The 24,423-nt window shown below is 37.0% G+C and overlaps 4 protein-coding genes across 8 annotated transcripts; 1 reads left to right on the forward strand and 3 right to left on the reverse strand.

Moving 5' to 3' along the window:
- Positions 1-1,645: 1,645 nt before the first annotated feature.
- Positions 1,646-6,831, reverse strand: LOC121755264 (AT-rich interactive domain-containing protein 5-like). 3 transcript variants are annotated; one of them, XR_006040683.1, is made up of 15 exons: positions 6,559-6,831; positions 6,346-6,476; positions 5,054-6,057; positions 4,846-4,976; positions 4,728-4,767; positions 4,279-4,331; positions 3,798-3,843; positions 3,478-3,570; positions 3,110-3,232; positions 2,969-3,020; positions 2,773-2,845; positions 2,412-2,478; positions 2,269-2,336; positions 2,033-2,125; positions 1,646-1,934 (listed from the first exon to the last, which is right to left on the reverse strand). XR_006040683.1 is itself a non-coding variant. In XM_042150554.1 (15 exons), the coding sequence occupies exons 3-15, from the start codon at positions 6,047-6,049 to the stop codon at positions 1,833-1,835; spliced, it is 1,920 nt and encodes a 639-aa protein (XP_042006488.1). In that variant the 5' UTR covers positions 6,050-6,057; positions 6,346-6,476; positions 6,629-6,827; the 3' UTR covers positions 1,646-1,832. The 3 variants fall into 3 exon arrangements, 2 of the variants coding, with proteins under 2 accessions (XP_042006488.1, XP_042006481.1); XM_042150554.1 differs by having other exon boundaries at positions 2,269-2,319; positions 6,629-6,827; XM_042150547.1 differs by having other exon boundaries at positions 2,269-2,319; positions 6,559-6,682.
- A 710-nt stretch (positions 6,832-7,541) lies between these two features.
- LOC121755278 (cell division control protein 2 homolog D-like) lies at positions 7,542-9,766 on the reverse strand. The gene is made up of 8 exons (XM_042150570.1): positions 9,474-9,766; positions 8,778-8,919; positions 8,614-8,675; positions 8,412-8,523; positions 8,233-8,326; positions 8,075-8,144; positions 7,852-7,990; positions 7,542-7,770 (listed from the first exon to the last, which is right to left on the reverse strand). Exons 1-8 carry the CDS (start codon positions 9,692-9,694, stop codon positions 7,678-7,680), a joined length of 933 nt encoding a protein of 310 aa, XP_042006504.1. The 5' UTR covers positions 9,695-9,766; the 3' UTR covers positions 7,542-7,677.
- Positions 9,767-10,818: 1,052 nt separating this feature from the next.
- LOC121792612 (mogroside IE synthase-like) lies at positions 10,819-12,502 on the reverse strand. Its single transcript, XM_042190626.1, has 2 exons — positions 11,837-12,502; positions 10,819-11,538 (listed from the first exon to the last, which is right to left on the reverse strand). The coding sequence occupies exons 1-2, from the start codon at positions 12,491-12,493 to the stop codon at positions 10,819-10,821; spliced, it is 1,377 nt and encodes a 458-aa protein (XP_042046560.1). The 5' UTR covers positions 12,494-12,502.
- Positions 12,503-15,901: 3,399 nt separating this feature from the next.
- LOC121755285 (CAP-Gly domain-containing linker protein 1-like) lies at positions 15,902-23,938 on the forward strand. Of its 3 annotated transcripts, none has more exons than XM_042150583.1 (8): positions 15,902-16,221; positions 18,357-21,170; positions 21,251-21,412; positions 21,511-21,690; positions 21,880-22,074; positions 22,442-22,540; positions 22,624-23,220; positions 23,310-23,938. In XM_042150583.1, exons 2-8 carry the CDS (start codon positions 18,363-18,365, stop codon positions 23,673-23,675), a joined length of 4,407 nt encoding a protein of 1,468 aa, XP_042006517.1. In that variant the 5' UTR covers positions 15,902-16,221; positions 18,357-18,362; the 3' UTR covers positions 23,676-23,938. The 3 variants fall into 3 exon arrangements, with proteins under 3 accessions (XP_042006517.1, XP_042006534.1, XP_042006526.1); XM_042150600.1 differs by having other exon boundaries at positions 21,254-21,412; XM_042150592.1 differs by lacking the exon at positions 15,902-16,221 and adding an exon at positions 16,262-18,213.
- Positions 23,939-24,423: the final 485 nt, after the last annotated feature.

Consider the following 24,423-nt stretch of genomic DNA (forward strand, 5'->3'; position numbering starts at 1 on the left):
ACATTGTTTTTTAGTATTGTGTTAGTGAAGAAACCCTTGATTTCAACTTTTTGGAAGTACTACTAGTAATGGTAAATTATGAGATAGAAGTTCTTCCATATATAGCTCTAGAGGTTCGCATATGGTGCGCGAAAATGGTCTAGTAATGTCGTTAGAGACGCGCTGAATTACATCAACCGGGTTGTTTTTAAGGATGTCTTATCCACATTGATTGAACTTGAACATGGCATGTTCTTTAATAACTAGGCATTGTAGAATGTAGACTATACATGCATTTTTGGAGATATTCTTTAGTTTAGATACTTGAATTGGATTTAGCTGGTTATATTGAATGAACCCTAGCTAAGGTTTCTTCCCGAACTTAGAATCCATGTCCTTACCATGTTTACTTAGATCTATCTATGTTGCCGATATCTTCGTACTTACATTTACTCGTCTTTTCATTGGATTGGACCAAGTAAAACTTGCTACGAGTTAGGTTTGGAGAAATATATTGTTAAAATGTTTCTTCTTTGTGAGTGAGATGTGTGTGATCTTCTTGCTTTGAAGGCTGGAGTTATAAAGGAAAACAATGCCTTCCTATTTTTTTTGATGCCCTATTTATGAAATAGCTCAATTTGCAAGTTAAGTAAAATTAGAGACTGAAAACACACACCTATGAGAGATGGGTGAGCTTTGTCTGTTTATAGATACCACAGCCCAAGTAGCAAAGTTGCAATAAACAAATAGTAGTCATGAGCATCAATATTTGCAGGTTTTTGTTTGATTAATTCTTGAATTCTTGCCATCACTAATTTGTCTAAGTATTCTCTAACACATCCCAATGTGTTGAATTTGCACTGTTTTTCAAGAATCTTGTGCAATTGCAAGAGTTGCATTAAAAGATGGGCAATGCCTTCCATTCCAAGTAACTTCATTTCTTTCACTTCATTCATTCATTCATCTTGCTATATTGGTAGATTCAAATCCTAGATTTTGAATTGCTAATATTGTTAGATACAAAATGCATTACTCAGCCAGAGCATCTGAACTTTTTAAAGAATTCTTGTCTTTGAAGTGAAGTTGGTTTAGTTTGAAGCATGCAAAACATGAAAAATGGTAATGAGGGGATGGGGTTGGAGGCACACATTTCTATGCATGAAATTGAAATGGATGATGGGTTGGTTGATGCAGGTGAAGACAATAATGATATGGCCAATCCATATTTGTAAATATCTTTAGCTTGATCTTCAATTTTCATCACACGTCATCATCATCATCTATATGAGTGTGGTGTGTGGTCCTTCCCTCAATCGTTGACATCCTGACAAATTTCCTATCTATCTTGGTTTTTGTCCTTATGTCTTCAATGGTGTTTGGCCCATTTCAAATTTGGCCATTTGGGTATGGTTATGGCCCTTGGGGTTTTATTCGTTTAATATAACCAGAAAAAGATTTAAAAAAATGGAATGAGAATAAGTAATGTTTTCATTTTAGAAAATATGCGAGTTTAAGTGGGGCGTCGAAAAAGAAAAACGAGTCACTTTAAACGACCGATGGAAATTTTGAAATCCAAGGTCGAAACACTCACAAAATCCAAAAAATTGACTTATAACATATTCAAAATCCCAGGTGGTATGTGAAGCAAGAATTGATACCAAAAGGGTTAGGAAAAGAATGAGAATCCTTCTTAAATCTTACACTGTAGAATTAATAAGTTAATGATGTTTCACACTACCAACTTTGAACTCAACTGTGAATAATCTAAACTGCAAACAAAATCATGCACATGTAATGGTCAAAAGCTACACATTCACACACCCGACTTTTGCAGGCGATATCGGTAGGTTTGTTTAGTTATTTGACTCGAAAGGAACCCGGACGAAGAGGCGTCCGTGAAGGCTAACGACAGCTGACGTCTGAAGTGGGTTGATCCTGGCTGGTAAGTTGACCACCTGGATAACATTCAAATTCGTTCACAGGTGAAAATGGGATGACGCAAAGAACTTATTCAGATTTAGTATAGACCAGCGGAAGGTGATGGAAAGATTACCTTCTTGAATGTTGTGATGCCCCAGGGGTTATCAGCTTGTTCGGGCTGACCTGTTATGACCAATCTTCCGGCAGGATCTGACTGGACGCGCACCTAAGCAGCCATTAAGCAAACAGTTTGCACATCGTTTATTTTACAGTTTCACATGCAGAAATGCAAGCAGATTGTGTGTAATACATATGAATTGTGTAGATAAAGAGTTAATATGTGTTATAACTAATAACGACTGTGCACACCTCTTCGCGTAGAAGCCCTGGGACCAGTGCATAAACTTCAAAACAATCCCTCTGCAGAGTAAAACTAACTGGTCAAATTTTATGCATGTAATTGCGTGAGCGAAGTGAAGGGGTGGGAAGGAGGAGCACGGAGACGAATGTACCGTTTGCCGTATGTTGATCTTCACCCAATCTGCTGGAGGACCCACATCAACTACTGATGTCACAAGCCTACAATCATATAGTATCATTTTAAAAAGTTTAAAGCTAATATGAAAAAAAGTGATGGATATGCATTCAAAGACTACTGCTGGAAGCCAAACAAAGATGAGCATTTCTGTTTTCATCTTTCATGTTGATTGCTAGTGCAGTTGTCAGTTGTTAACGAGATCACGATTCCACAATGAGTACATTTACATTCAAAGACTAAACAACCAGGATTCAAGGACACTAGAATTTGTAAAGGCTCAATTCTGTCAGCAGATTAATAAAAAGGAATTACTATATGAAATAATCATGACTTACTGCTTTGATGTTTCAGTACGAATAGCCTTGACCGGAAGCTCCCCCTCATTTGGTCTCTTTTGCTTGAGAGAAGCTAAATCCACAGGTCGAATTTAGAAATATAAAAGAAGAGGAAGGTGGTGATAATGATACTGAGACATAGAGGTTTTATAAAATATGAACAAATACATTAAAATTTGATTGCAAAAAAGTTTACCAATGCTTTTGGTGTTTTTCTCACGCTTCACCATACTGTTGATGTTCTTGTCCTATCAAATCATACGAGGAGACATTGAATTTACACTACTGCTACATTCAAGCGTCACAAGATGGGCTTCAAAATAATAGTTTCACAAACCTTTATAATAGGCTCACCAACTTCTCCATAATCAGAAAGGCGCTGGACATGCCAACCTTGCATGGCACGAGCAGCAGCATCTCTTCTAGCCCTTCCTGGTCCTGATCCTTGATAGTCATTACTCTGCACAATCATTAGAATGAATGGAAATGTATGACATACACTGAGATTTATGCAAAAACCAGTTCTACAAAAAGAAATAGATGTAGATCATATGTACTGTGACAGCATAGATATTGTGGCACAAGAATAGCCATCCAGTGCGTATATATCAGCAGAAAGCAGCAGGGACTAGGAGAGATGGAGGGTAGGAGACAGAGAGGAGGTTGAATGTTTAATTAAAAAGATCTACAATAATGCAAATTCACCTCAGTAATAACACCGGAGGCTTCAGGGAGCATTGCTACTGGGAGTTGAAGATCACCACTTAGTCTCTTATGCCTTTCATATTCTAAAAGAGACTGGTACAACATATAAATGGAATCATTATTTAAATGGTACAAAAACAATGATAGACTTTAATTACAGCTAATAACCCAGGAAACACCATGTAGTTAAAAGGACAATCAGTAATAAGAATGTAAAGTTTCAGTCCAGGATTAGGGGCAAACAAAAAAATCACCACATCCTTCCATGATGACCAGAATTATGCCTGTTACACAACGCAAAGTTGGCTTCAAATTTTTACCTTCTCATAGAAAATGCGGAATGTCCATGAAACTGTTGTACAAGTCCTGCCAAAGAAAAGATAAGTTCCCTGAATCACCTTTCACAACTTAATACATTATATATCTGAAAACTCAAATAGTTGCAAATCACTGTACAGGCATAAGTACTTACATGCACATGGAATGTGAAGGTATTCATAAAATTCTTTAATCGGAAGCCAAATGAAAATACTTTTTTATAAATTACTTATTTATACAAGTTCATTGATGAAAATTCAGTTGAAGATATAACAAGCATCCGGTAACTGCTTGCTGTTAATATTCACTTATTCAGAGACACATAATCTGAAGATATCTTCTCAACTTTGATAATGGTTAATAACTCCACACAACAATTATCTGAAAGGTAAACGCGATAAAATATCCATAACAAAGGACAAGCAACATCAAATAATCAGATTTGCGTCCAAAAAGGATAAAGAAAAGGCGTGAAAATCTTACTTAGGTGGATGAAATGACTCTCCCACCTGTCGCCACAACTTGGATCCAGTTACCTATCAGAGATTCAAATTCAGAAAACCAACAGCACAGCAAGCAATATCATTATCAAGAATATCCAACATAACTTTCAAAATCACCAACTCATGGGACATATGAAGATAATTAATTTATCGAACATAAATTAATTCTTCTAGCCATTACAAGATTGTTTTGTGAGCAAATTTCTAGAGTTAGAAGTTGGGAGGGAGCGGGGGGTGATATAGGCAAAGAACAAATAGACATGGTTGTCGACTCAATTTAAAGATAGCAAATAATATAGAGAAACAGTGTTATGCCTAAAATTTTGGTTCCAAACATCATATTCCAAGCCTTCAGTGCCAAGAAATAATGAAACAAAAGACAGAAACATAAAGGTGCATCACAATTCACAAATATTGTGAAATTCTTACCCTGTCATAACCTCCCAATCTAATCACAGCTCTCCATAACCTACAGGTAAACAAGATAAAGAAATAAATTATCATCCAAGGGCAAAGTCATAGCTCCAAACATGCAAATAGTACTCACTTCAGGCAATTTAATGGTTGGCCATAAAATTTAGGTGTTTTAAAGTCTGTTGCTCTCTCATGATAAAAACTTTCAAGTTCCCTTATGAATGCTGCTTGGTCCTCTGGCGTTCCATCGTCACATTCTGGCATCTGACAATGAAAAAAGATTGTAAGAAGCTTTTATTTTCTTTTTCAATATAGAAACATACTTTTGTGATTTTCATTACCAGTGTGGCTTGGCTACAAAAGGTCTTGTCTGCTTCTCTGCTATGGCTCCCCATATTTGTCGGCATATATCTGTCAATGGAACTGGGTGTAGCAACTTCATGCGTATTTGGTATAGACGAATCATTTCCTTCGTTTCTAGTTACAGTTTCCACACTCTTGGTATTCTCATCAGTTACAGGGCCAGCAAGAACTACTTCATTACCATGTTGTTTTAGTTCATCATTAACTACTTTATCCTCATTTGCATTAGCTGCATATTCTGCCTCTTTGTCCCCACTCTGTGGAACCTCAACTGATGGAACACTTTGGACTTGAGGAGCCTCGTTTGAAGATAATCCAGATTGAAATCCATTATTTTCACTAGACTCACCCCCACTATTCACATTTTCATCTGCCATTTCACTTTTTGCAACATTTTCCCCTGCTGTTTCTATTTGGGCAACATATTTAACACAATCTTCAGTGTCCATACTCTCTATAGGCTTTTCCACTGCAACATTGCAACTGGAATTTCCCTCCACATTGTTCACAAGTATTTCACTTTCATCATCATTCCCGACTGGATCTTCCTCTTTCAACCCATCATTAGCATCACTTTCCTTAACCACTCCGTTCTTGAGACCGGTTATATCATCCACTATACTTTCAGAAGCAGCTTGCACTTCCGCATCAGCACCAATGCTGATTCCCCCTTCATTTTTACTTTCAGCATCAATTTTCTCACCTGTTTGTTTAACACCCTCAACCGACACTGGCTCATTAGTCTCACCTACACAGTTAGTTTGACTTTCCATTTCACTCAAGCTACTCAGTTTATTCGAGCTGTCATCACCATTTTCGCTTTGATTTGCATCCTCTGCAACAGTAACTGCATATGGAGGCTCATCCTTTTTCAATTCAATCTCAAAGTCGCTCACTTTGTCATCAGTTTCTTTGATGTCATTTTCTGAATCACGCTTTTCGGCGTCTTCCATTTCTACATCTTTGTTATCCATTATGCTATCTATTCCACAAATTAGATCATGATCATCATACAATTAACTGAGGAAACAGAATATGCACATAAATTATCGTCCAACACTATCCATCCCAACAATCGCAGCAGTTACAAACCCTAATTCCGAATAAATAAACCAACTTCCATGCATGAACAGAGCCCCATAACAAAAATTACAGTGAGGAAACAGTCAAAACACCGCACTTAACCAACATCCGATCATTTAAATTTCCAGATTCACATGCAGCCACAAATCCAACACACTCATGCACACAAACAGGCGAAATAACTCACCTAAAAAACCAGCTCGAGGCAACAAACCGCACCACAGCTCGCCCCTACCGCAATGGCGATGCGATCGAATCCAATTCTGGATTCAATTCATTCTTCAGTCAGAGCAAAAAGCCTCACGAGTGTCCAACCATCTGCGCTTGCACAAATTCCATTCCAACACGTCGTTAACATTAAATTGGGGAAGAAATAGAAAAGAGAGGAGTCTATGCTCACAGCGTAACCAAGCGTCGGAGAAATCGTCACGGCGGAGATAGAGATAGATAGATAGAGAGAGAGAGAGCACCTAGAATCGCCGGAGAGAGAGAGCGGCAAAGAAAGTCCCCAGTTTCTGCGCTTGCCGATGTTAACAACACCTGGTTATAGATTTGCCGTATGCGAAATGTCGAATTTGCCCTTCTGTTTTTCCCTTTGAGTGAATTTTTTTTTCCCATGGTTTTGGGATTATTGAAATCGAGAATAATTATTATTGCGATCTTTTGCAATAAATTGATGGGTGATTTCTTGAATTTAGTATATGATTTTATTTTATTTTATGTATGGTATGTCATATTAATGAGTACTATATTGGTATTATAGAAATGGTTATAGGAATTTAATGGTTTTAATTGTGATTTTATCTTCGTATCAATTGCTTCTATAACAACATTAGTCAGCGTTTTGAATTGTGTTTTTTTTACAATCACTAAGTTTATCGTGCGTAATTTTATCTATATTTTAGCTATGGAGTGCATAAATAGTTTAATATTGATTAGGATATTAATTGAGCTATGGATTCATTCAATTTTGCCATTCATTTTCAATTGGTATATAAGTATATTAATTGAGCTATTAATTTTAGGGGCAAACAAACAGTTACGGAAAGTGTAACCGATTTGTGTATCCTTTTCATTTATTAAAAAATATATTATGCGCAATTAATGAATTTTATCATAACCTCCACAAATCTTAATTATAAAGTTTGAAACAAAATTTAAATACAGTAATTCAATTTGCATGTACAATTAATCGGCAAAATGCTTTTATAGATCAATCTACTTTTATTTTTTTATTTCAATCGATTGTTATTTAACGGAATTACTGGAGTAATTAATTTTATGTTTATCTAATTAATCTTTGCATTTTATTGTTAATAGAAGATACTAATGTTAGGTAGAGAGCACCCAAGGAAGAAGTCATAACTACAGCTACTACAGTAATGAAAACCAAAGAGAGCATAGTTTGCTCTAATCAGTAAAATCAGCAAATGTCAATAAGCATTGGCCAAAAACATATATGCTCAAGGGAAGCAAGCAAGCAGATAAATCCCAGATATCGAAAACCGGGGCTCCGTTTTCAGAGAAGGGACTTGTCAAGGCCATCGAAATAGGGATGTTCCATAGCCTTCTTGGCTGAAATCCTCCTTGATGGTTCGTAGTGCAGCATTTCCTGCAACAACGAGAATTTGGATCAGGATCGAGTGACATCGTTTGCTTCTCATGAAGCTCGGTTGAGAAATCAAGAACTTACCCCTAAGAGATGGAGGCCGTTCTCATCCAGACCAGGAACAGCTGATGAAAGTGGCTTGGCAGTCCACTGTGGGTACTCGTGCCAGTTTACGAGCTTGCTAACCCCAGGCCAAATTTCTTCGTTCGGAGTTCCCAGTAGTCTGCATTCATCAAATCAAAATGGATGAGAATAAGGTAGGAAAATGCGGTGAGGTGCCAAGAACTACTATGATTTGATGAATGACCTGAAAATGTGCAGAAGCTGTTGCAGCTCAGAGTCTCCAGGAAATATAGCTTGATTTGTCACCAATTCAGCTGAGAGATTCAATATTCAATCAACCAAAGCTTACTCAAAATTTTCTGATAAACTAAGATTTGTGATTCCAACTTGAATAGTTCATACCAAATATGCATGCGACAGACCACATGTCCACAGCAGGGGAGTAATGGGTAGCCCCCAAAAGCACCTCGGGAGCTCTATACCAGAGGGTCAATATCTGCAAATATTGCATTCGTTTTTACAATCTGCTCGGTTAATTACTGGAATAACGTTTGAGTTGGTTGAGAATTAAGAAAATATACCTCATGAGTGTACTTCTTAATTGGCACAGTGAAAGCTCTGGCTAGTCCAAGATCAGCTATTTTAAGCATCATTGTTTTACGATCCATCAAAAGGTTGTGCGGCTTAAGATCCCTACACGGAAGCACAATAAACATGTTCAGTCATTAAGTGGAAGGCTAACGGAAGGCGGTGATGTGTATTAGAAATAAGACCAATGTTTACCTGTGTAAAACACCAGAGCCATGGCAGAAGGCAACACCTTTGCAGAGCTGGTACATTAAACTCTGATAAAACCAATGATAAAAGGTGCTAAGATGCGTCGAAGCGTAATCAATTGATAAGACCAGTAATGCAGTGAAATCAAACAAGTAGGAAGGGCGATGTACCTTCACAATTTCGCTAGGAATGTTATCCCCAGTTTGGCGGAAGCTGCGGATGTATTTCTTGACGTCAGTGTCCATGTACTCAAACACCAAGTATAGGACAGTCTTGCCTTCCTTATTCTGGCCTTGTTTCACATCCATCAATCTGCAAAATGGGTAATTCAGATGCTTGAAATTGAAGTGCACAATATTGACGATTAAGCTGCTCCTCAACATGTATTAAAGTCGTAGTAAAGTTGTTATCTAATCGCTAAGACTAATCAAACTCATTTTCACATAATCATATCCTGGTCATTTGGCAGCTAATCGTATTAAGCATTCAGACTATTGCTTCGTGTATCTAAAGGAACCCCTAATTTATGGAAAAATGAAGAGCATCGGTAAAATTAAAGAAGAAAACCTACACACAATAAGCTAATCGCTCTGAGTATTCACACTATTGCGAACAAAACCCCCAATTCATGGAAGAATGAAAAGCATCAGCTAAATTAACCACGAAAACCTACTTATTGGAGATTCCAAATCAAATCAGCACCTTCACAAGACTGAAAATCTAACCAGAAAGCAATTTCAAAATTAACAGACAATCGAGCTACGAAATGATGCATACGAATCACATCCAAAACAATCGATTGACAAAAATATTCAGTTGATCGAACAGGTAGTATGCAGAAACAGAGGCAAAAGTGAGAATCTTACTTGACCACATGGGGATCTCTAGACAGCATTCTGAGCAACGAAACCTCACGAAGAGTAGTCGGGGGCACACCTTCTTCGTCTTCATGGAGGCGCGTTTTCTTCAACGCCACGATCTTTCCGGTGGCCTTCTCCCTCGCACGGTACACTTTCCCGTATGTACCTTCTCCGACTTTCTCAAGCTTCTCGAATGCCTCCATTGCAGATTTCGGCTTCTCATCCATTTCTGCGAGCGCGTGAGTGCGTGTGAGAAAATGCGAATCGAAATTGGGGAAGAATTAGGTTTTTCTTCGGAGTGGAAGCAACGGATATTATATACACAGGCATCCGCGAATATAACGGCAACAATTTTGAATTTCAAACCGTTTTAAAATTCAAACCGATTCTTTGATTGGGGCAGAATACCAAAACTAACCCCTAGGAGCGTTTGTTGTATCCATTAAAAATTAGTAAAATGCAATAAAATAAACCAAATTTGTAAAACAGTACTCCCTCCGTCCCGCACTACTTGCACTTATTTCCTTTCTGAGCGTCCCAAGTTATTTGCACTCTTTCCATTTTTAGTAACAATTTATACCTACAGCCGTAATTGTTGACTTTGTCTATCACTCATTCCTTAATCTCCGTGCCCAAAAGGAAAGGTGCGAGTAGTGCGGGACGGAGGGAGTATTTATTTAGGGGCATGGATCCGAAATACCCACAAGTAGTACTCTTATATGGAAGTAGTATTTTCGCAAACTTTAAATTTAATTGTAAACATCATTATATAGAAGTAGTATTTTCACAAACTTTAAATTTAGTTATAAATATCATGAACTTTAGCTTATGTACGAATTTCTCACATTAGCTTCTGATGATAATAAAACCAATGTATCCAAATTTAAATTTAAGTGGTCGTCCTATGGCATTAGGGAACCGACGCGAGGTGGTGGTGGTTGTTGTTAACTTGGAGGAGATGAAGATGAAGTGAGCACGATGTTACTTTGGGAGGATTGAAGATGAAAACGTGACGTGGTGGAGATTGAGCCAACCTTTTCATTTTTTTATTGTTTTTAACATTTACAACGTCATGTTGATTCCAATTTGCCGAAAAAGAGTCAAATTGAACGGGATTGAGAAATTTACTGATACTATAGACCAAATTTTGAAATTGCAAAAATACCAGACACTAATGATATTTCTAACATAATAGTACCTTTTTTTATAGCAGAAGTGCTAACTCATTGCAGTGCCTTAATCTATGCATATTGCCACACATGAAAATTTCAAATCCACCCCAAGTCTTAACATATCACAATAAAATAGGGAGTATAAATCACTAGTCAAAAATTCATGTACACTACTACTACTAGAGTATGCTTAACTTAGCAACAAATTCATCAATGCAAACATCCGAGCTTCCCCCCTCCTCCATCGCCTCCTTCGCCAAAGCCCTCCATCCACACACATTCCTCCTAATCTCACCCCCTCTCTCACCAGCCATGATCGCGTCTACGCATCCTCGTATCTCCTCGCTCGAACAAAGCCCCTCCTCGTCGCTCTCAACTTTAATCCCCACTCTCCAAACATGCTCCACATAATGTGCATTAGTCACCTGGTCTAAAATCTGAGGCATCGCCACCACGGGCACGCCCAAGCATATTGCCTCGAGAGTCGAGTTCCAGCCACAGTGAGACACGAAGCACCCAATCGCCTCGTGCTCTAGCACTTGTAGCTGAGGGCACCATGGCACCACTAATCCTGATGATCCTATGTCTTTGAAATTGGGTGGGAGCTTGTTTTCTTCGGATGGCTTCACCACCCACAAGAAGCTTTTGGAGGTGAGGGTAAGGGCTTTGGCTACCTCGACGTATTGCGTTGTGGTTAGGGTGGCGGCGCTGCCAAAGGAGACGTAGACGACCGAGCCTTTCGCCTTGGAGTCGAGCCATTTCAAGCATGTGTGTGTTTCTGGATTGAAGATGTTGAAGCCGTAGTCGTGGTCGTGTTGGACTCTGTTGTCTAGGTATAGGGATGGTAGCGTCGGCCCGATGACGTGTACGGGCCACAGCTTCGACATCCAGTTGATAACCTATAATCGGGACATAGGTTATGATCAGTGGCAGACACAGGAAAAATATAAAGTTTATAAATTTTTTTTGTCCGACATTTTAGTATTCAAAACATCGGTTTTGGTAAGGGCTGAAGAAAGTTTTTGATAATTTTCAAATAATTTTAAAGTAAAATAAAAAAAATAAAACTTTGGGAAGGCTCTTCTTTTTTTTACTTAGTCAATGAATCTGGAAACCTAGAACATTTCAACAAATATAATAATAAAAAAATTGATGAATCTAACAAGTGCAAAAAATCCAATAATATAGATGGATTACCTCATCTTCCAATTTGTGAAATGAGTTGAAGAGAACCCAATCTGCTTTTTCAGTGTTGTCAAACTGGCTCAAGATGTACCTCATAATAGGGGAGTATCTCCCTACCTGAGGGCCTAACGAGGGTAAATTTGGAAGGCGAAGCTCGGGCAGACCGGGCATGTGCAAAGGAGGGACAACTGGGGACACTACCCCGGCCAAGTCACAGTGCATCGGGTAGCAACTAGCAACAAAGGCACACGATTGTGTAAAGAAGGAAGCTCGAGCGATGGCGACCTCATCGGCCACCTTTGATGCCCAAGCTATATTTGCATCATAGACTAGGCATTTCACGGGGTTGTTGGAATCTTGAAATTTTTTGATGAGATGTATCAAGTGTGTGGAGGCGGCCGCCTCGAACCTCTCAAGGAAGCCATTGAACCCACTGGGCCCCGCCACGCCACCCTGGGCGTGGTCGTTGTAGATGGACTCGAAATTGATGGAGCATGATGGACTTGTTGATGCCATGGCTTTGGTGTTGGAGAGTGTGGTGGTTAGTGTGATCTTGATCCCTTTTGTAGCTAATCTTTTGGAGAATTGAAGCATGGGATTTATGTGGCCTTGCCCATGATATGGGAGAACTATGATATGAGCTTTGTACTTGCCATCTTCATTGTCCATCTCAAGAGAAAGCAAATTGTTGTTTTGATTAGTATAATAGTTTACACTATGAGAAGAAACTATATAACTACATATTTTTCTTGGCATTTCCAAATGAATAAAATAAGAAATAAATAAAGATAGTGTGATGGGAGGCCGGCAGTTGCTTTGACTATTTAATCAAATTAAGATCCTTCTTTTCAAATTATATTGCTTGTGATGTTGATTTCATACATTATGCCATGGTTAAATATAATTGTTTTTGCTAATCTAACATAGTAGTGATAGTAACACACTAACACTTTATATTTTAATTATCTTAACTTTAAAAAAGGTAAATTCAATTGGACTGTTGTTCCTTTTTTTTTTGCAAAAGGGAATTGGGCTTAGAAAAAAGGGGCCGAAATTCCACTGGATCAAACATTTATTTACTTATTTATTGCATAGATGGTATTGGGCTTAAATGGTTCGAAATATTGGGCCTAAAAATAAATATTATAGCTAGTAGCCTACTAAATTATGGTTAATATTTGAAAATTAAATATTAAATTACGAAGTTTTATTTTTTTTCTTAATTATCTTATATACTGAATGATATTTTTTATAATGATGATTGAACCACGTTGTTTTAATTAAAGATATCTATTCATACATATATATTGATATTGAGTATGACTTATATAAAGGACTGCTAATGATATATCTATATTTTTTACCATATAACTCATCACATTGGATAATATGTAGTATGATTTGCAATATTTGCACATATAATTCATCATTTAGTTGAACATATTAAATTATAAAATTGCAACTATTATATTGTTATTATGATTTTGACTTTTTGTTGGTGTGACAAAGGTGAATTTAGTTCAAAAGTATAAGAGATTAATATGTATTATAATTAATTATGCTATACATGCACACACATTTTGCTTCATAGATGGTATACAAAATCACATAAATTATCATAAAGTATTGATTAAAGATTTAAAGTAGCTTTACGGAAGTAGTTTTGAATGCACCACAAATAGTCAAATATATTCCCATGAATTAAGATATGTAAATATTTCAAAGTAATCATATAATATAGTAAGCTAAAAGTCGAACTACCTCATATACTCATACCTCAAAAGGGTAAAAACCTAAAATTATAGTAAGACTTTATTACTCGTTCATTTTATATATACTCATACCTCAAAAGGGTAAAAACCTAAAATTATAGTAAGACTTTATTAGTCGTTCATTTTATTTATGTCTGCCCTATTTTAATTCCATCATGAAATCCTATAGTTTGGTAAGGGTCATATTCATATAAATCAAATAGTAATTAATTTGATTTTTGTCCTTTTCTTTTTTAAAACTTCTTTGACGTGTTTATTGTAATTATGGCACAAATAAAGGGTGTCTCCTTAACTTAATCAACGTGTGATATTTAAATTTGGACCCAATTTGCTATATAAGATATTTTTTAATAAAATAATGATCTAAATGAGCTGTGCCTTCACATGTAATGCCAATTAATGAGCTGGCTTTATTAAAATTTTACTATTTGATTTGACTTAATTTTCAGAGAGTGATGTGAACACATCTTATCCACGGTGTACCAAAGTTTCATTAAATAATAGTACTCCATATATAGATTATTATATTATGCTATTAGTTTCGATCCGTCACTTTTTTTTCGTGAATGATCATAAATTTCAAAATATATAGTTTTATGATTTATTTTATAATTGATACTCCATTTATAAGTATGCTTGTAACTTTATTCATAAATGTATGGCTTCTACATGATGGATTAAGTAAAATATTAAACTTGGATTCAATGTGGAAATTGGAATATTTTTAATCATTATATGCATGTTAATTTTGAAGTATTCGAGTTTTAATATTTCAAGATATGTAAATTAAACTGCGTATATGCCACCACAATTTGGTCATGATAGAAATTACATAGTTTGCATGAACCTTATTTCAAATTTAGTAACAATAATTGTTAAAAAGGTGCTTAATTGGTTGGAAAAAACAAAAAAGACGAAAAATAGAAACGATAGCACCGACATGAATTTAGGTGTGAATTATTAGGAGCAATAACTTTGTACCAACGCATTTTGAAATCATTAGAAAAAAAATAACTAAAGAAAAAATAATCATCACATAAATAAATTTAATATAGATAAAAGGATGAAAAAATATACAAGTAAATAAATTTAATAAAATTGCATTGAAATTTAATTTTCCATATAAATATTTTATGCACATGCGATGAGTCAATATATACTTCTAACAAATATTAATGAGTTATGAACATACATAATTAATAAAATTTAATTCATAACAGAATCTTCTAAGCTCAACATTTGACTTTAGAGTTGATTTAATATTTGTCCCCTCACATTTTTAAAAGACAAAAATTTTTACTTGCGCATTGTTAGAAAATTAAATTCATCATATAAATTCTCTAATTTCAATATTTGACTTTAAAATTCACCATATCCAACCATTTTTCTGTCGGCGCAAGCGTTGATATTTACGTAAATCTAGATTTTTCAGTCAAATATCAATTTTAATCATATCATTAAACATTACTAACAACAATAACTTTGTGCTGACACATTTTAAATGGATTTTGAACCATTAGAAAAGAAACATCTAAAGAAAAATACTCATCAAATAAATAAATTTTGTACAAAAGAAAGGATGAAAACATATTGATACATAAATTTAATAAAATTACATTGAAATTCAGATTTTCCATATAAATCTTTTATGCACGATTTTCAACATAAATATGAGTTAGGAAAACACATAATTAACAAAATTAAATTCATCATAGAATCTTCTAAGCTCATCGTTTGACTTAAAGAGTTTATCTTTATCTCCACATATTTTTAAAAGACAAAAACTGTTATGCATACACTGTTAAAATTAAATTCATCTTATAGTTCTTCTAATCTCAATGTTTGACTTTAAAATCTATTTACTTTTTGTCCGCAAACATTATGTCAAGATAAAACAGCTATGCGCGTGCGCACATCCTCTACTTATTGTCGCCCTTAACGTTTGACTCTAGAATTTGTTGATTTTTCTCGACAAAAACTAATACGACAGTCTCCTTCCCCTTGATCCCCTTGTGCCTTCCATTTTTTATGGGCATGTCGAATCTATATCCGAATCAGATCAAACCACTTTCCTGCGAACGCGTTAATAAAAGTGTCATCATACATACTCTAGATTTTTCAGTTAGATCCGATTTTAATCGTATCAATAAACATTATTGCTTTCCTCTTATATAATGGAAAAGTCGAATGAAATTAATTAATGCAGTGAAATAAAAATTAATTAGAAAAATAAGTTAAAGTAACAAAGAAAAAAGTGAATTGAATTCGTATATTTATTTATATTTCATTAAATCTCTATTTATAACTCTTTAACAGATCTGGTTTCGGACACCTTCTTCACACCGCCAAACCCATCAATCAATTCACATTTTCTCATTTTTCACACACATTCACACACCGCCACTGCGAAATCGCTCTCTCCGCCGGCCGCCGCCGCTCTTCGTGTGTGTGCGCGCGTGCAATCATCGTATGTGTTTGAGGAGAGGACGCAATCACACATCGAGCTGTGTGTGTAATTTACACTGAAATCCGAATTCGGAATTCAGTCGGCATTGGATCGTGATCTGCGCGATCGGGTTATCAAATCGGATCTGGATTCTTCGCGCCCGGATCGCACATTCCGCAGTGAGTCAGCTCGTTCAATTTCTTCTGTTTTACATCCATTGATTCGTGCGATCTTCGAATTTCAGTGTTCTGTTTCGAGTTGGTTTGAATTAGGTCTAAATTGTGAGCTGAATGCTGTGATTTGCGTGCGTGTGTGGATGATCTCGCCGTCATTGATGATCAGAGTCATTTTTTTTGCTTCATATGAATTTGTGCTTGCTTATCTATCGGTGAACAGAAAGGGGGAAGGGAGATATAGTAGATACCGCTTGCGTATTAGTGGAGGGGATAGCTACATTAATGTCATTTCTGCATCTATCATCATAATCATGTTCTGTTCATCTGAAATTGGCATCATCTACGATTTCACGTCTGTGCAATGAGTTTTTTCACCAGGATGATAGAAAAGTATGAAACAGTAATTAAGAGTTTGGTGGGCCGTTGATTTGTAGCCTTTCCGTTAAAAAAAGGGTGACCTGAGTGATTCAAACACGCGTAATTGAAAAAAAATAATATCTTGAATTTGTCAAAGTGGGAAATATATGTATGTATTGGAATATTAGATGAATTCTGGCAGTTTAGATTTTAGAATGCTGCATAAAATGCAGGTTATGAAAAGTTAATTAACTTTAAAAGATGGTAATTAGTATATTAATTAATCCTAATTTAATTAGTTTTTTTTTCGTTCTTTAACCAAATCTGAAGTCATGAGTATTTTATTGTGAAAATAAACAGATAGATAGAATTGGCGGTGGAAAAACTCGTGAAATGCTGGGGGCCCACATTCTGCCTGCTCTCTTTGCATTTCCATTTCGTTTTGCTTTTTCTGTTGGCGATTAGAATGTGATTTATTGCGAGGTATTGGTTAGGTGTTGAATTAGAGGGATGGCTTCACGGTGAATATCCCTCATTAAATGCTAATTTACCCAATTCCGATCTAATCTATTAAAAAGTTAAAAATTAGTAAAAGTTAAAACCTGTACTTCTTTGGAATTAGTAGCTCTGAAACTGAAAGAAACACGTCAATTGAAACTTTGTTTATATTGAAGAGATGTCTCATGCGATTTTGGAATCAATAATTTCTTAACTATTTATGTTTATTTAGTTATATATAAGTGGTAATCGCATTTGCGTGTGAAAACTAGAAACGCAATAAAAAAGATTAGTCTTTTTCTAGTTTTAATCATACGGACCACGATAAAACAAAATTTTGCCACGAAATAGAAAAAGTGGAAGATGAAATTAGTACTAAGGTCCACTTTGTTTACGGGTACTCAACCCCTTTCCGTAACGTCACCATTACTCATGCTTATCTCAACCATGTGAGAGATAATTGAAATTCTTCGGGAATTTGTAATTTAAATCTATTGAAGAAATTTTTTTGGTGTTATGCTAAATTTTGTAACTTTGAAGATCATACCTCTGGCCTCTGTTTTGCTCAGTCTGTCAGTCTTTGTGAGACATGTCTATATATAGGACGGAGGAAGATAGAGCATAGTGTTATTTAAAGGAAAAAGATTATCGTGAACTGTTCAAAATTATTACTACTATAATTGTGACGTGTCGGTTACAATTATGAATTATCGATAAGCACTCCATATATACATTGCTTCAAGCTTACTGTTAAGTGTAAGTTTAATTGGGCGTCCGATTAAAAAAAGTTTTGATTTTTTTGTTACAAATTTTATAATTACCGAAAAGATTAGGTTTTGGGTATGATAAGTTTTGACATTTGATAACGTCAGAATTAAAGCGTTATCCCAACATTTTATTTAAATATAAAATATCTGATTTCCTTGTAATTAGCAAATTAGAATATTTTTAATAGCTTTGAGGATATTATTTCCTTATCTTTTATGATTATCGTCTTGTCATCAATTACTGGGTAATGGTAGAAAAGATAAAATCATAAAATGAGTAAAAGGCAAAACCCATAATGCAGGAGCGCCCGCTTCATGAAGAGAGAGAAATTGAACATATAAGTTTTGCAATCTCAGTTTTTATCCTTTTCTGGTTAGATTTCTTATTTCCTGGACTCAATTTGAGTATTAGTTGGATCTTGATTCTTGAAAGCTTTTGCATTTTAATGTTTTATAGCTGTTTATTTATGCATTGTCCTTTTACTGTTGATTTTGATCTGGAATTGGAAAATTCAGAAAATAATGGCCGAAACGGAGGTTTCAAATGTGGCGTCTAAAATGGTTGCAATTGAGGAGATATGTGGGTTGGACATGAGCTCTAACCAGGATCTACTCAAGCCCGATAGCAACGGTAACAACCACCATAACCAAGCCAATGATCTGGATCACTCATATATTTTTGTTACTGGGGCTGATGGCCTCCCTGATGATACTCTCGATGACAAGGGTGTGGCTATTGGGGGTTCTAGTGTTCCGCCTCCACCTGAGGATTCCCAATATAAAAAAGTTGGTGAATTTTGTGAGGAAGCTCCACACCTGATTGAGGGGGAGAATGGGGAAGTTGAGCCGAGCAACGGGCACTCTCACCTAGTAAATTATATTACCTGCAATCATGAGAGTTCCCATGAGAATGGACAGGGGGTCCAAGTTTCTGTTACTGACTCTGGGGAGGTGAATGCTAATAAAATTGAAAGTTCGTTGGAAGCTGAAGTTGAACTTGTGGATTCAGATGGAATAAGTGAAAGCTTGGCAAAAGCTGAGGGGTTCCACGTTTCAGTTGCTGATCCTCAGGAGGTGCATACTGGGAAACCTGGAAGTGCGGCTGAAGCTACTGTTAAGCAAGTTGAGGATTCAATTTCAAACGGAATATCTGAAAGCATGCCGGAAGCTGAGGTAGTGAAGGCTGTTGATCAAAATAGAGGAATTGAGGCTGTGGAAGATGGCGAACAAGAGAATGTTGATGGTGTTAAAATAGCGGAGTCCCCTCGTGTTGTTGAGAATCAGGAAACTCAAGTTGGGGCTTTAGAGTTGGTAGCAGAAGTAGAAGAGAATGGAGAATCACGTACCAATTTTTCGAACATCAATGGTTCCCATAGTCCCGATGATGGTGAAAATCAAAGTAACACAAGTGTAACTGAGGCATTGGTGCAACAAAGCTCTCAAGACATGGTTGTGGATGAAGATAAGCATGATTTGCAAAATGTTTCTATGGAGGCTGAGAATGATGCAAAACCGACCTCAGAAGCTGCAGAACATGAAGTTCCTACATCAACTTCCCTGGGTTTGGATTCAGAACCGTTTTCAGTTCATAATATGAACAAGATCCTTGAGGAGGAGGCGAAGACAGACTTGAGCTCGGATGTACTTGAAAATCAACAGGGTGATGACTCTGGGTTTAGTAACATTGCTCAAGATATGGTGGGAGAAACAGATGATCTAAAACCTGTTGTGAGTAGTACTGATTCTCATGTACAAACTACTCGTGACTTGGTTTTAGAAGAAAACAATGAGGACTTGCCTGTACTTGAAGTTGATAATGGCCCACAATATCATGAAGAATCACAGGAACTCCTGGCTGTATGCAATGCTGATTCTCAAATGCTAACCATTTGTGACTTGGTTTTAGATGAAAAAAATGAGGAATCATCTGTACCCGAAGTTGAACAGGTGGCTAAATGTGATGAGAAATCAGAGGAAGAATCTGTGGTGAGCAGCACTGCTTCTCAAGTGCCAAATAGTCAGGACATGGTTTTAGAAGAAAAAAATGAATACTCATCTGTATCTGAAGTTGAAGATGGTATTCAATATCATGAAGAATATCAAGCACAACCTGTGAAAAGTAGTTCTGGTTCCCAAGTGCTAATTACTCATGACTTGGTTTTGAAAGAAAAAAACGAAGTCTCATCTGAATCTGAAGTTGAAGATGGTATTCAATGTCATGAAGAATCTCAGGAGCAACCTGTGGTGAGTAGTTCTGATTCTCATGATGAAACTACTAGTGACTTGGTTATAGAAGGAAAGAAAGAGGACTTGCCTGTATCTGTATCTGAAGTTGAAGATGGTATTCAATGTCATGAAGAATCTCAGGAGCAGCCTGTGGTGAGTAGCTCTGATTCTCATGATGAAACTGCTAGTGACTTGGTTTTAGATGGAAAGGAAAACGACTTGTCTGTATCTGTATCTGAAGTTGACAGTGGTGCTCAAAATACCAAAGATTCTCAGGAACAACCTGATGTTTCTGGAGTATCTGATGATACTTTGCCATCTGAAACCTCAACTCAGGTTTCTGGCCAAACGGAAAGCTATCCAACAGCAGATGTTCATGCACCTCAAAGTGAACTTAAAGTTTCTGATGTTGCAGAAATTGGAAAATTCTCTTCTCCTTCAGTTGTTGGTCTAGAATCACAAATCATTGAGCAAGTAGTTCCTGCTCATGACAGTGGGATTAGGTGTACTGTAGAGGAGGCAAGCTCAGGATCTGACGGTGTGCTTGACATGGTGGGTCCAGAAAAGGAAATAGCTTTTGAAGGCGGTGAGGCCCATTCTGAATCTACAGTCTCAAGTGGGAAATCAGAAGTTGGAGATAGCTCACCAGAAACACTTGATGTGAAATTGGAACCTGATGGTCATGTTCCTGACTTTTCTGCCATTAACAGTGGCGAAAAGATTGATGATGTGACTGTCTCTTGTAGAACAGATAATTCTGATAGCTGTAATGCTCGTGTAGTGAACCTTGAGTTGGAGGTAGATGGTGTTCAAAATGTGGCAGATCAACTGGCAGGTGCTCCAGAGAACCTGCTGGTGCAAGAGAAAGAGAACACTGAGAATTCTCAGAACGAAGAGACCTCTGTGTCTTCAGCAGGGGTGTCCACTACAAGTACTACTGTTGTAGAAGACAAAAGTATCAAGACAAAGCCATTCAACTTTCTGATTAGGACTCCAAGATTTGATGATGAAAGTCTTAGAGAACAAATCAGACTTGCAAAGCTACAAGTTGATGAGACGACAAAACTCAGGGATGCTGTTCAACTTAAAATCCAAGAGAAAAGAGTAAGACATATATTTCTCAACTTCCTCTATTAGTTGATTTCAAGAATTATGCACTTATATTATTGAGTTTTCCAATTTAGCAGGCCAACACTCAGATTCATGGTATCGATTATGAGTATGCCAAGAGTGAAGGCAGGAATGCTCGAAAGTTGGTCAGGTCAAAGCGCACAGAAATAGATTCTCTTCAGTCTGTGATCAACAAGGCAAAGAATGCATTATCTATTGAGGATATTGATAAACAGGTATGCATTCTCTTGCCCACAACTTCACATGTTGTATTGTAATCGTACTATTTACTTGTTTGCTTTTGTAAGTGGCTGAATCGTGTACCCTTCACCAGATACATAATATGGAACATATGATACAACATGAGACTCTTCCCTTGAAGGAAGAAAAACAATTTATTCGTGAAATCAAGCAACTGAAGCAACTTCGTGAACAATTGTCTTCTAACATGGGTAGCCAAGATGAAATCAAGAAGGCTCTTGAGCAGAGAGAGGAGACTGAAGAGCGCTTAAAGGTTTGAATTTTGATGACCTCATTATTTATGCAATAAGTTTAATAAACCGTACTACCTTAGTTATACTCTTCTCCTTTGTAACAAGACTCGAACCTTATCGAAAGATATATGTACAGTTATATTGTGCCAGAAGTTCAGTAGGACAGAAAAGTCTTTTGTGTTTTCTGAAGTGAACTGGGGAATGTGCAGATTCTAAGGAAAGAGCTTGACGTTCTAAAGAGTAGAGTTGTAAAGGCTGAAGCAACTGCTGTGGAAGCTGGAAAAAAATATGATGATGAAAACAGGAAGGTTAAGGAACTCCAAGCTCAGTTTAGGGCTGCCAATGATGTCCGACAAGAAGCCTATGCTCAGTGGCAGGATTTGAGAAAAGAACTCACAAAAAAGGTAATGGGCATCCCCACTTGTTTAAGTACTTTATCATGAGAGAATTGCCTGTACAGTGTGATTGATTCTGTATTGTTAGAAAGGCGTATGCATCCATGCACCATAAGCTTTTGAAAATTCTACTTTTTCTGCCTAGTAGTATGTTGAGAATAAACTCAAACAGTGAAATATAATGAATTCTATGATAATCAAACTAGTTTTTGGAGGCATCTTAATGCTATGATCAAACTAGTTGCATAGATTATCGTTAAACTATGTCAAGGAGAAGTTTGTGTGGATTGAATACTTTTTAAAATTCTTCTTTTCTTATTTTTGGTTGAATAAAATGGTAAAGTGGCTCAGTGTAATTAAATAATTGAAAATGCAGAGCAAATACTTCTTCAAGTACAAGGATGCTGCTGCTGTTGCCAGCAATTATGCATATAGCAGGGATACAGAAGCACTTTACCTCCTGTGCATGAATCAGGCAAGTTTCGGAATTGAACCCCGAGCAGCAGTCGATGTTTCAAATAAGCCTCCTAACTTTCTGCACGCATCTTGATTTTATAGGTTGAAAGTTTTATGGAGCTGTGGAATACGAACCCTGAGTTCCGTAGCGACTACGCCAAGTTCAATGCAAGGAGTAATGTCCGGAGATTCGGGACTTTGGACTGTCGTTCACTTGGACCTGACGAGGTACCACCTGTCTTACCCAGTTATGCTAATGAGAGAGGTAATAAGAGGGTGGCGGTGTCAACACCAGCCAAGGTTGATCTAGCGCCACAAGATCCAACTATGGAGCTAAATCAAAAAATACCTACTGAGAAAATGACCGTAGACAGTAAATCAATCAAGAAAGTGACAGAACCCAAGAACCAGAAAATAGTAAACGCGCCTGCTGTCACTGTACAAGAAAACGGGCCAGATACTCATACTGTAAGCCACCTTGCCGATGAGGAGCCGGTCAAATCTAGGGAGGAGATTGAGTTGATAAGGAAAGCGGAAGAACTGAGAAGAGAGGAAGACGCAGCAAAGCTGAAAGAGCAATGCCGCTTGGAGGCACTTGCAAAGGCCAATGAGGCACGCGAAAGGAAGAAGCGGCAAGCAGAGAAGATGCAGCAAAGAGCAGAACTGAAGACACAGAAGGAGGCAGAACAGAGAGAAAAGGTAAAAAAAAATACTAATTTAGTCGACACCCCTCGGTTTCCTTCCACCTTTCTGATTACTTAATCTATACATGACCACAAATTGTGCAGGAGAGAGAGAAGAGACTGAGAAAGAAGGAAAGGAAGAAGGCTGTAGGAACAGACGCTAATGATATCACCAACAACAACTGTGAAACAGCGGCAAGCTCTGAAAGCGCCGCTGAGAATAATAGCAAGGACGTAGATGTGAAGGAGACGACTACTGCAACGACCAAAAAGGCTCAAAAGCCTTGGCTGGCTGCGAAGCACAGCAAGGGAAAATCCATCCCGCCACCTCTTCGAAATAGGAACAAGAAGAAACTGCAGCAGTGGATGTGGGTGGGCATCACAAGCATCATTATTTTAGTTCTTTTCTGGCTGGGAAACATGGGTATGTTCTCCAATGTCGCTCTCAAGCGCCGAGCCCCCGTTTACTAACTTTCTTTCGCCTCAGCCGAGCCGGATATAATCACGGGTTTTTCTATACAGATAGAGCCGGATTCACATAATTTCATCCCCTATTCGGATCAACCATCTTTATTTAGCTTATAGTTATGGAGAATATCTCTGAGTTTTATAGTTTATATACAAGACAGGTTGATAGTGAGAGGCTTTCTTGATTTGTATGGAACATAAACATTTTAATGGTGGTGTTGTCTGGAAACTGCCACTGGGTATACTATGATACGATTGGTTGTTCACTTTCTTTTCTCAACTCTATTTTCTACTCCCTTCGTCCGATAATAGGGGTCTCATTTTATCATTTTAGGAAGTCCGTCCCATTCACTAATTCGTTTCATCCATATTTTATTATAAAATTAATATATTTCACATTTCACAAACATTTTCAAATTCATATTTTTTGAAAGTCATGCCAACGAAAATGGGATCAAATTCATATATTTTTGAAAGTCATGCCAACGAAAATGGGATTCCTACTTGTGGATGGATATATAGTTTTTGAAGGTATTCTTTAATTTCGGCTTTACTTTTGAAAAATTCATAAATTAGCTGATAAATCCTAAATCTTCTGAAATGTATACCGAAATTTATCGGAGAGGCTCTCCTACTCCACCTTTCCCTACTCCATTCATAATCCACATTCACAATTTAATAAAATAATCTTATAACATGTAAGTGATGGTGGTATTATTTTATTAAGTTGTGAGTGTGAATGGAGTATGAA

The sequence above is a fragment of the Salvia splendens genome, chromosome 1, assembly GCF_004379255.2.
Source record: "Salvia splendens isolate huo1 chromosome 1, SspV2, whole genome shotgun sequence".
In the NCBI taxonomy this organism is placed as follows: domain Eukaryota; kingdom Viridiplantae; phylum Streptophyta; class Magnoliopsida; order Lamiales; family Lamiaceae; genus Salvia; species Salvia splendens.